General features: G+C 50.5%; 1 protein-coding gene across 2 annotated transcripts in view; it reads left to right on the top strand.

Annotated features, from left to right (window-relative positions):
- The window catches only part of LOC130284973 (TGF-beta receptor type-2-like), an 85,800-nt gene extending 75,321 nt beyond the window's left edge, over window positions 1–10,479 (top strand). For both annotated transcript variants that reach the window (XM_056535980.1, XM_056535979.1), the window contains exons 4-7: window positions 7,023–7,837; window positions 8,792–8,933; window positions 9,865–9,992; window positions 10,110–10,479. In XM_056535980.1, coding sequence (XP_056391955.1) covers window positions 7,023–7,837; window positions 8,792–8,933; window positions 9,865–9,992; window positions 10,110–10,274 — 1,250 coding nt within the window. In that variant the 3' untranslated portion in view covers window positions 10,275–10,479. The remainder of the gene's footprint in view (window positions 1–7,022; window positions 7,838–8,791; window positions 8,934–9,864; window positions 9,993–10,109) is intronic.
- Window positions 10,480–11,269: the final 790 nt, after the last annotated feature.

Below are 11,269 nucleotides of genomic sequence, written 5' to 3' on the forward strand. Positions count from 1 at the left end.
TGGAGGAGGAGGAGGTGTGATGGTGTGGGGGAGGAGGTTTGTGGGTGGGGAGGAGGAGGTGTGATGGTGTGGAGGAGGAGGTGTGCTGGTGTGGAGGAGGAGGTGTGATGTGTGGGGGAGGAGGTGTGATGGTGTGGGGGAGGAGGTGTGATGGTGTGGAGGAGGAGGTGTGCTGGTGTGGAGGAGTGAGGTGTGATGGTGTGAGGAGGAGGTTTGCTGGTGTGGAGGAGGAGGTGTGATGGTGTGGGGGAGGAGGTGTGATGGTGTGGGGGAGGAGGTGTGATGGTGTGGAGGAGGAGGTGTGATGGTGTGGGGGAGGAGGTTTGCTGGTGTGGAGGAGGAGGTGTGATGGTGTGGGGGAGGAGGTGTGATGGTGGAGGAGGAGGTGTGATGGTGTGGAGGAGGAGGTGTGATGGTGTGGGGGAGGAGGTGTGATGGTGTGGAGGAGGAGGTGTGATGGTGTGGAGGAGGAGGTGTGATGGTGTGGAGGAGGAGGTGTGATGGTGTGGAGGAGGGAGGTTTGCTGGTGTGGAGGAGGAGGTTTGCTGGTGTGGAGGAGGAGGTGTGATGGTGTGGAGGAGGAGGTGTGATGTGGTCTGGAGGAGGAGGTGTGATGGTCTGGAGAAGGAGGTGTGATGGTGTGGAGAAGGAGGTGTGATGGTGTGGAGGAGGAGGTTTGCTGGTGTGGAGGAGGAGGTGTGATGGTCCTGGAGGAGGAGGTGTGATGGTCTGGAGAAGGAGGTGTGATGGTGTGGAGAAGGAGGTGTGATGGTGTGGAGGAGGAGGTTTGCTGGTGTGGAGGAGGAGGTTTGCTGGTGTGGAGGAGGAGGTGTGATGGTGTGGGGGAGGAGGTGTGATGGTGTGGGGGAGGAGGTGTGATGGTGTTGGGGGAGGAGGTGTGATGGTGTGGGGGAGGAAGGTGTGATGGTGTGGAGGAGGAGGTGTGATGGTGTGGAGGAGGAGGTGTGATGGTGTGGGGAGGAGGTGTGATGGTGTGGGGAGGAGGTGTGATGGTGTGGGGGAGGAAGGTGTGATGGTGTGGGGAGGAGGTGTGATGGTGTGGGGGAGGAGGTGTGATGGTGTGGAGGAGGAGGTGTGATGGTGTGGAGGAGGAGGTGTGATGGTGTGGGGGAGGAGGTGTGATGTTGTGGGGGGGGGGGGCTTTGCTGGTGACACTGTTGGGGATTTATTCTGAAGGCATACTGACCCAGCATGGCTACCACAGCATTGTGCAGCGGCTGCTATTCCATCCGGTTTGCGTTTAGTTGGACCAACATTAATTTTCCAACAGGACAATGACCCCAAACCCCTCCAGGCTGTGTAAGGACTATGGGGGGCATTTACTAATCTTTTGCTATGTAGTCTGGTTTTTACCCTGTTTTTTTCTACTTCATTTTTGACTATGTGCGACAAATTTACTAAATTGCTGCACGGCATTAATAAATTTGGCGCACATAGGCAAAAGTGGGAAATTTACTTCATGTAGTAGAAAAAATAGTCTGTTCCTTTTTCCTGCTGTCTGAATAGGTTCGGCTGCTGGTTTCCTTCTGGATCTTTTGTTTTTGAGTTTTTTTTAGCTTTTTCACCACATCTAAATAATTCAATAACTACAGTGGTCCCTCAAGTTACAATATTAATTGGTTCCAGGAAAACCATTGTAAGTTGAAACCATTGTATGTTGAGACCATAACTCTATGGAAACGTGGTAATTGGTTCTAAAGGCACCAAAATGTCATCCAAAAATAGGAAAAAGTGACAAAGAAAAATAAGTAGATAACTGATATAGATAAAGCAAATCCTTCCATATAAAAGTAATAAAGATCTGCTGGGAGCTGTAAATCACTGTCTATGTCAGTGTTTCCCAAGCAGGGAGCCTCCAGCTGTTGCAAAACTATAACTCCCAGCATGCCTGGACAGCCAAAGGCTGTCCGGGCATGCTGGGAGTTGTAGTTTTGCAAAAGATGGGGCCACCCTGCTTGGGAAACACTGTCTATGTAGAGGACAAGAGCTTCTTCAGAGGGTCCTGTACAGTACAGGCAATGTCCCAAACAAGTAATGGAGTCGCCCTCACCTGGTGTCCAAAAGAGCAGCTAACCCTGATACAGGTAAAGTGTACAGAACATGTAATACCAGACACCAGTCAGTGCATACACTTCAGTAATACAGGGGTTTTACCAGTGAATGCCCATTTTGATTGGTTGGTTCTTCCAGCCATTGACACGTTTTACAGATCTGGACTGTCTGTAGCATTGTATGTTGAGTCTGGTTTCAACTTACGATGGTCCAGAAAAGACCATTGTATGTTGAAACTATTGTATGTTGAGGCCATTGTAAGTTGAGGGATCACTGTAAATTGTAGTTATGGCTCAGAAGTGGTAAACGGCGTTTAGTGTGTGTGTGTGTGTGTGTGTGTGTTTATTACATTTTTTTAACACAGTTTTTTTCTCCCTAAATGTACTTACACTTTTTTTTTTTTTTTGGTTACTTCTTCTACAGATCTGTGTATCCTGTGGACTCCTTCGGATTCGGTGGACTACTTCGATGACCAGCGTTTTTCTTTGCTTGATGTTAATAAAATGGTTAACGAGGGCTTGTGGGGGAGTGTTTTTTGTAATAAATTTTTTTTTAAACCTGTTGTGTTTTATTTTTATTTTACTTTACTAGACAGGCTTAGTAGTGGAAGCTGTCTTATAGACTGAGTCCATTACTAAGCCAGGCTTAGCGTTAGCCACAAAAACAGCTAGCGCTAACCCCCAATTATTACCCCGGTACCCAACACCACAGGGGTGCCGGGAAGAGCCGGTACCAACAGGCCCGGAGCGTCAAAAATGGCGCTCCTGGGCCTAGGCGGTAACAGGCTGGCGTTATTTAGGTTGGGGAGGGCCAGTAACAATGGTCCTCGCCCACCCTGGGAACGTCAGGCTGTTACTGTTTGGTTGGTATTTGGTTGAGAATAAAAATAGGGGGGACCCTATGCGTTTTTTAAATATATTTAATTATTTATTTAAAAAAAAAAAACGCATAGGGTCCCCCCCTATTTTCATTCTCAGCCAAATACCAACCAAACAGTAACAGCCTGACGTTCCCAGGGTGGGCGAGGACCATTGTTACTGGCCCTCCCCAGCCTAAATAACGCCAGCCTGTTACCGCTTAGGCCCAGGAGCGCCATTTTTGACGCTCCAGGCCTGTTGGTACCGGCTCTTCCCGGCACCCCTGTGGCGTTGGGTACCGGGGTAATAATAGGGGGTTAGCGCTAGCTGTTTTTGTGGCTAGCGCTAAGCCCAGGTTAGTAATGGACTCTGTCTATAAGACAGCTTCCACTACTAAGCCTGTCTAGTAAAGTAAGAAAAAAACACAACAGGTTTTAAAAAAATTTTATTACAAAAAACACTCCCCCACAAGCCCTCGTTAACCATTTTATTAAAATCAAACAAAGAAAAACGCTGGTCATCGAAGTAGTCCACCGAATCCAAAGGAGTCCACAGGATACACGGAGCTGAAATGAGAAGAAAACAAAAAAAATGGGTTAGTACATTTATTATCACCTGCTCACACATCTCCCGCCCCACACGACTACAACTGCCAGCATGCCCTTACAGTAAGGACATGCTGGGAGTTGTAGTTGTGTGGTGCAGGAGATGTGTGGGCAAGTGACAAGCTTGTCCCCTGCCCCCAGCTGCAGGACTACAACTCCCAGCAGGCCCTTACAGTAAGGTGGGGCGGAGGCCGGGCACAGTGTTTCCCAACCTGGGACTTGTAGTTTTGCAACATCTGGAGGCACCCTGGTTGGGAAACACTGTTTTAGGCCAGTGTTTCCCAACCAGGGTGCCTCCAGATGTTGCAAAACTACAAGCCCCAGCATGCCTGGACAGTCAAAGGCTGTCTAGGCATGCTGGGAGTTGTAGTTTTGCAACATCTGGAGGCAACCTGGCTGGGAAACACTGGCCTAAAACAGTGTTTCCCAACCAAGGTGCCTCCAGATGTTGCAAAACTACAAGTCCCAGCATGCCTGGACAGTCAAAGGCTGTCTAGGCATGCTGGGAGTTGTAGTTTTGCAACATCTGGAGGCAACCTGGCTGGGAAACACTGGCCTAAAACAGTGTTTCCCAACCAGGGTGCCTCCAGATGTTGCAAAACTACAAGCCCCAGCATGCCTGGACAGTCAAAGGCTGTCTAGGCATGCTGGGAGTTGTAGTTTTGCAACATCTGGAGGCAACCTGGCTGTGAAACACTGGCCTAAAACAGTGTTTCCCAACCAGGGTGCCTCCAGATGTTGCAAAACTACAAGCCCCAGCATGCCTGGACAGTCAAAGGCTGTCTAGGCATGCTGGGAGTTGTAGTTTTGCAACATCTGGAGGCAACCTGGCTGGGAAACACTGGCCTAAAACAGTGTTTCCCAACCAGGGTGCCTCCAGATGTTGCAAAACTACAAGCCCCAGCATGCCTGGACAGTCAAAGGCTGTCTAGGCATGCTGGGAGTTGTAGTTTTGCAACATCTGGAGGCAACCTGGCTGGGAAACACTGGCCTAAAACAGTGTTTCCCAACCAAGGTGCCTCCAGATGTTGCAAAACTACAAGTCCCAGCATGCCTGGACAGTCAAAGGCTGTCTAGGCATGCTGGGAGTTGTAGTTTTGCAACATCTGGAGGCAACCTGGCTGTGAAACACTGGCCTAAAACAGTGTTTCCCAACCAGGGTGCCTCCAGATGTTGCAAAACTACAAGCCCCAGCATGCCTGGACAGTCAAAGGCTGTCTAGGCATGCTGGGAGTTGTAGTTTTGCAACATCTGGAGGCAACCTGGCTGGGAAACACTGGCCTAAAACAGTGTTTCCCAACCAAGGTGCCTCCAGATGTTGCAAAACTACAAGCCCCAGCATGCCTGGACAGTCAAAGGCTGTCCAGGCATGCTGGGAGTTGTAGTCTTGCAACATCTGGAGGCACCCTGGTTGGGAAACACTGTTTTAGGCCAGTGTTTCCCAACTGTTTTAGGCCAGTGTTTCCCAACCAGGGTGCCTCCAGCTGTTGCTAAACTACAACTCCCAGCATGCCCGGACAGCCAAAGGCTGTCCAGGCATGCTGGGAGTTGTAGTCTTGCAACAACTGGAGGCACCCTGGTTGGGAAGCCTGCGCAACTTACCGGCTTCCGTAGGATCCAGCGCTGCACGACACTGCCGCGCGACACTGCCGCGCGACGATCTCCGACAGCGATCGTCGCTGGAGCCTCGGAAGGGTAAGTGAACTTCTTCGCCGGTCCCCTTCAGCTGTTTAGTTTTGCAACAGCTGGAGGACTACAGTTTACAGACCACAAACCAGTGGTCTGCAAACTGTGGCCCTCCAGCTGTTGCAAAACTACAACTCCCAGCATGCCTGGACAGCCAATGGCTGTCCAGGCATGCTGGGAGCTGTAGTCTTGCAACATCTGGAGGCACCCTGGTTGGGAAACACTGTTTTAGGCCAGTGTTTCCCAACAAGGGTGCCTCCAACTGTTGCAAAACTACAACTCCCAGCATGCCCGGACAGCCAAAGGGTGTCCAGGCATGCTGGGAGTTGTAGTCTTGCAACATTTGGAGGCACCCTGGTTGGGAAGCTTGCGCAACTTACCGGCTTCCGTAGGATCCAGCGCTGCACGACACTGCCGCGCGACACTGCCGCGCGACGATCTCCGTCAGCGATCGTCGCTGGAGCCTCGGAAGGGTAAGTGAACTTCTTCGCCGGTCCCCTTCAGCTGTTTAGTTTTGCAACAGCTGGAGGACTACAAATTACAGACCACACACCAGTGGTCTGCAAACTGTGGCCCTCCAGCTGTTGCAAAACTACAACACCCAGCATGCCCTGACAGCCAAAGCCTATGGCTCTCAGGGCAGGAGCCCGGGCTGACATTACAGTGCAGCCGCCCGGGCTCCTCATACGGTCTCCCCGCTACCCACCCCCCCCCCCTTGTCTCCTGCCCGGGCTCCTCATACGGTCTCCCCGCTACCCCCCTTGTCTCCCGCCCGGGCTCCTCATACGGCCTCCCCGCTACCCACCCCCCCCTTGTCTCCCGCCCGGGCTCCTCATACGGCCTCCCCGCTACCCCCCCCCCCCCTTGTCTCCCGCCTGTGCCGCTCAGCTCCCGCTGCTACAAGACTACAACTCCCAGCGTGTCCTCACTGTAAGGCCATGCTGGGACTTGTAGTCTTGCAACAGCAGATAGATGGGAGTTGTGTGGTGCTGGCAGGTGAGAGGGGGGGGGATATAAATCACTGCAGTGTCCCGGTAGCGCAGTGAGGATAGCGTGGAGAAAGTATGTCGGGGCCCGGGCGGCAGTAGCTTTTCCTGCTCCATGTTGGAGCTGGAGTAAATTTAGTCAATTTTTATGGCCGTTGCGACAGTTTATTGCGCAACTGCGACTGTCTCAGTTAATAAATTCCTGACCACTGCAAGTCAAAACTGAAAACTTGCGTAAATTAAGCGGGAAATTTTTTTTGACTTTCTAGCTCTTGCTAGGGAAAGTCGCACAATTTATAGGGTAGGCGCAATTGAGACAATTTTGCGCCAAAAATAGTCAGAAAAAAATGACTAAACCCCTTAGTAAATGCCCCCCTATGTGACCAAGAAGGAGAGTGATGGGTGCTGCCCCAGATGACCTGGCCTCCACAGTCACCGGACCTGAACCCAATGAAGGCAAAAGGGCCAACAAGTGCTAAGCATCATGGGAACTCCTTCAAGACTGGTGGAGACCATTTCAGGTGACTACCTCTTGAAGCTCATCAAGAGAATCCAAGAGTGTACAAAGCAATAATCAAAGCAAAAGGAGCTAGAACCTAGAATATGACAGATTCTCACACTTTTTTGTTATGTCTATAATCCCACATGTGATCATTCATAGTTTTGATGCCTTCAATGTGAATCTACAATATTCATAGTCATGGAAATAAAGAAAACTCTGAATGAGAAGGTGTCCAAACTTTTGGTCTGTACTGTATATGAGATAGATGGATATACTGTGCATCCTCCTCCATGTTTTCTATATTCCTCTTCAGGTTACTCTCTGCTCCATAGCCGGGAGGCCGTGCCGGTAGCCGCCATCAGTCTGCTTCCTCCTCTCCTTCTGGCACTTACCGTCACCGGCCTCTTCTACCTTTACCGTACCCACAGGCTGAGGAAGAGGCCCGAGTCATGGCTGGAGAGAGCAGCGCACAACGTCCCGTTACAAAGCCGGAGACCGGGCCACGACTTCTGCAGACTATCCTCCTCACTGATGTCCGCCTCCCAGTGTAACATAAGTACGGCCCGCGCCAACAGCATCAACCACAACACAGAGCTCCTCCCCATAGAGCTCGACCATCGCGTTGGCAAGGGGCGCTTCGCTGAGGTGTGGAGAGCCAAGCTGAAGCACACCGAGTCCGGGCACTATGAGATGGTGGCCGTAAAGATCTTCCCTGCACAAGAATACTCCTCCTGGAAGAACGAGAGCGGCGTATTCACTGACGCCAACCTGAAGCATGACAACGTGCTGCAGTTCATCACTATGGAGGAGCGCGGCAGCTGCCTGCACAAGGAGTACTGGATCATCACCGCGTACCATGCCAGGGGCAACCTGAAGGACTACCTGTCCCGCCACCTCCTGAGCTGGACCTCTCTGCTGGACATGGCCGGCTCCATTGTAAGTGGCGTGGCTCATCTGCACAGTGACTACACCCCATGTGGGGCACCCAAGGTGGCGATAGCTCATCGCGACATCAAAAGCAGCAACATCCTGGTGAAGAGCGACTCTGAGTGTGCACTGTGCGACTTCGGCATCGCCCTCCGCCTGGACCCGGCACTCACGGCAGATGACTTTGCCAACAGTGGGCAAGTAAGGCATGAGAAAGAATAAAGGGTCAGCTGGGGAGGGGGGATTGGTCAGGGCCATTTCATGGGGTAGAGCACAGAGCAGAACGGCAACAGAAGATGAAGAAGTTTGACGGTGATGTCATAGTCACAGTATATACAGGGGTGTGGAGGTGATGTCATAGGTCACAGTATATATGGGGGTGTGGAGGTGATGTCATAGTCACAGTATATACAGGGGTGTGGAGGTGATGTCATAGTCACAGTATATATGGGGGTGTGGAGGTGATGTCATAGTCACAGTATATATGGGGGGTGTGGAGGTGATGTCATAGTCACAGTATATATGGGGGTGTGGAGGGGATGTCATAGTCACAGTATATACAGGGGTGTGGAGGTGATGTCATAGTCACAGTATATACAGGGGTGTGGAGGTGATGTCATAGTCACAGTATATATGGGAGGGCGAGTGGTGTGATGATGATATAATTATACTATATATAGAGGTGATGTCATAGTCACAGTATATATGGGGTGTGTGGAGGTGATGTCATAGTCACAGTATATATGGGGTGTGTGGAGGTGATGTCATAGTCACAGTATATATAGTGGGTGTGGAGGTGATGTCATAGTCACAGTATATATGGGGGGTGTGGAGGTGATGTCATAGTCACAGTATATATGGGGGTGTGGAGGTGATGTCACAGTATATATGGTGGGTGTGGAGGTGATGTCATAGTCACAGTATATATGGGGGTGTGGAGGTGATGTCACAGTATATATGGTGGGTGTGGAGGTGATGTCATAGTCACAGTATATATGGGGGGGTGTGGAGGTGATGTCATAGTCAAGTATATATGGGGGTGTGGAGGTGATGTCACAGTATATATGGTGGGTGTGGAGGTGATGTCATATATAGTGGGTGTGGTGTTATGGTCACACTGTATATATATGGAAACACTTTCTATGTCCTGCGCAGGTTGGGACGGCGCGCTACATGGCTCCGGAGGTCCTTGAATCTCGAGTGAACCTGGAGGATATGGAATCCTTTAAGCAGATGGACGTTTACTCCTTGGCTCTAGTATTGTGGGAAATGGTGTCCAGGTGTGAAGCCATTGGAGGTGAGGATTGTGGGAAATTTTCCTTATATCCCACATTATAACACAGGGGCCGCAGCTCCGGTTCCTCATCTGGATTAGAGTTCTCCAGTCTGTGGCCCTCTAATACTTCATCTGACATGCTGGGAGTTGTAGTATTACAACACTGGGAGTATCACAGGTTGGTGAGCACTGAGACCCTTCAGCCAATAGTCATCTCTCCCGACCTCCCCATACACATGATCGTTCACATTTCCTCCATAGAGAACAAGACTTATCTCTTCCAGAACAACAAGGTAAGTGGTAAAAATCCAACCTGCCCCACTGTTCTCTCCACCGACATAGTCAGGAGGCTTCTATACATTTATTAGACATAGTACAGAGATCTGACCTGTCACTTCACAGGGCCTTACAGCAGTCTGCACCGTCACTGCTCCCCCCCCCCCTCCTGTCAGCATAGGACAAGAACCAGTGATGTGAAGGGGAGTCTGCTGGTATTACTGCTCATTAAAGTTATTAGATAAGGTAGCAGAGAGTCCATTCTTAGCCACAGTATTTTCAGAACAGACTCAGTCTCAGAATGTAATGATCAGAAATACCAGCTCCCCCCTTCACATCACTGGTCTCATCACAGGCTGGCAGGAGGGAGGAGGGCTCTGCATTCAGATCCTGTGATGTGACATCACAGCTTACAAGCCAGACAGCTCTACTGATATGAAGATCTCTGCACAATGGCTAATAACATTAATTAGTTGCTTTATTTGACTTTTTGACACCGTGCACAGGTTGTTTCTTTCGCTGGAAAACCCCTTTAAGGGTATGTTTACGCGGCATAAATAATTCAGACGATTATGAAGAAAAATTATAATTCTTCAACAGCTAAAGGGCCACAATTTTGTGAACACTGCTTTAGGGAACCTCTTTTACAGATCTCTTTGCTTATTTGCCCTCACAGAGGTAAGAAACTACGAATTGCCCTTTGGGTCAATGGTCCGGGAGCGGCCATGTGTGGAAACCATGAGGGACGTGGTGTTACATGGACGAGGGCGGCCGGATATTCCCGACAGCTGGAGGAGGCACCCGGTGAGGCTGCGCAGGGGGTCACGGATCTTGTGTATATCACTATGTTATAGAATGAGCTACTGGGGAGGGGGCTATGGTCAGTATATTGACCCCACTAACCTCTGACCTTCCTCGCAGGGTTTGGACATCCTATGTGACACAATCATCGAGTGCTGGGACCACGACCCTGAAGCTCGTCTGACCGCGCACTGTGTGGCCGAGCGCTTCATTATAATGAGACAGACTGACTGCGAGGACGGCAGCAGAAACACAAATTCTCTATTTAACTCAGGACAATATTAAACATGAAGGGACATGAAAAAGCGTAACAAGACATCCTGCCGATGACGCCAACCTTCACCACAATAGCACAACATCCGGCTGGAAGGGGTCCTGCCACAGACGACGCATTATCTCAAGGATATTATATTATCACAGACTTATATAATCAGAAACATTTGACTTCTGATCTGTTTATCCGACTCTTCTATATAAAGCGTAAACCACATCAGCAGCCGGTGTGATTCTCTGTCATGGAAAAGGGAAAAAAGCTGAGAGGTTCTGGCTCCCGACCACGGGAACGGAAGATCGTGACGTCACAACTCCGCCCCCGTGTGACGTCCCGCCCCTCAATGCAAGTCTATGGGAGGGGGCGTGGTGGCTGTCACACCCCCTCCCATAGACTTGCATTGAGGGGGTGGGGCGTGACGTCACACGGGGGCGGAGTCGTGACGTCACGATCTTCCGTTCCCGTGGTCGGGAGCCAGAACCTCTAGGGCTGCCGGAAGCAGATACAGGTGGGTGCTGCATGCTATATTGCGGGGGTCCCCAGCGGCGGGACCCCCCGCGATCAGACATCTTATCCCCTATCCTTTGGATAAGATGTCTAGGGATGGAGTACCCCTTTAAGATTGGAAAGCTGAGCTGTGATTGGTTGTTATGGACAAAACCAGACAGTTCGCTTCAGGCAAATTTATAAACCTGGCCCATTAGGTAGAAACCAGCTGCTGAACCTTTTTGGGCCTTCCTGCAGCCCATAAAAGAGCCCATTCACACTAAGGAACCTCCTCAATCAAATACCCACTTGCAGCAGACTCCCAATGTTCTCAATGGGAGTCTGCTGCTCAGTACAACCTCCAGCTGTTGCATAACTACAACTCCCAGCATGCTTTGGTTGTCCGGGCATTCTGGGAGTTGTAGTTTTGCAACAGCTGGAGGCACGCTGGTTGGGAAACACTGCTCTTCAAAAGTTCCGTAGCGGAATTAGATTCGTTAATTTCTACCCATAATTTGTTTTT

This window comes from Hyla sarda, chromosome 8 (genome assembly GCF_029499605.1).
Source record: "Hyla sarda isolate aHylSar1 chromosome 8, aHylSar1.hap1, whole genome shotgun sequence".
Lineage (NCBI taxonomy): Eukaryota > Metazoa > Chordata > Amphibia > Anura > Hylidae > Hyla > Hyla sarda.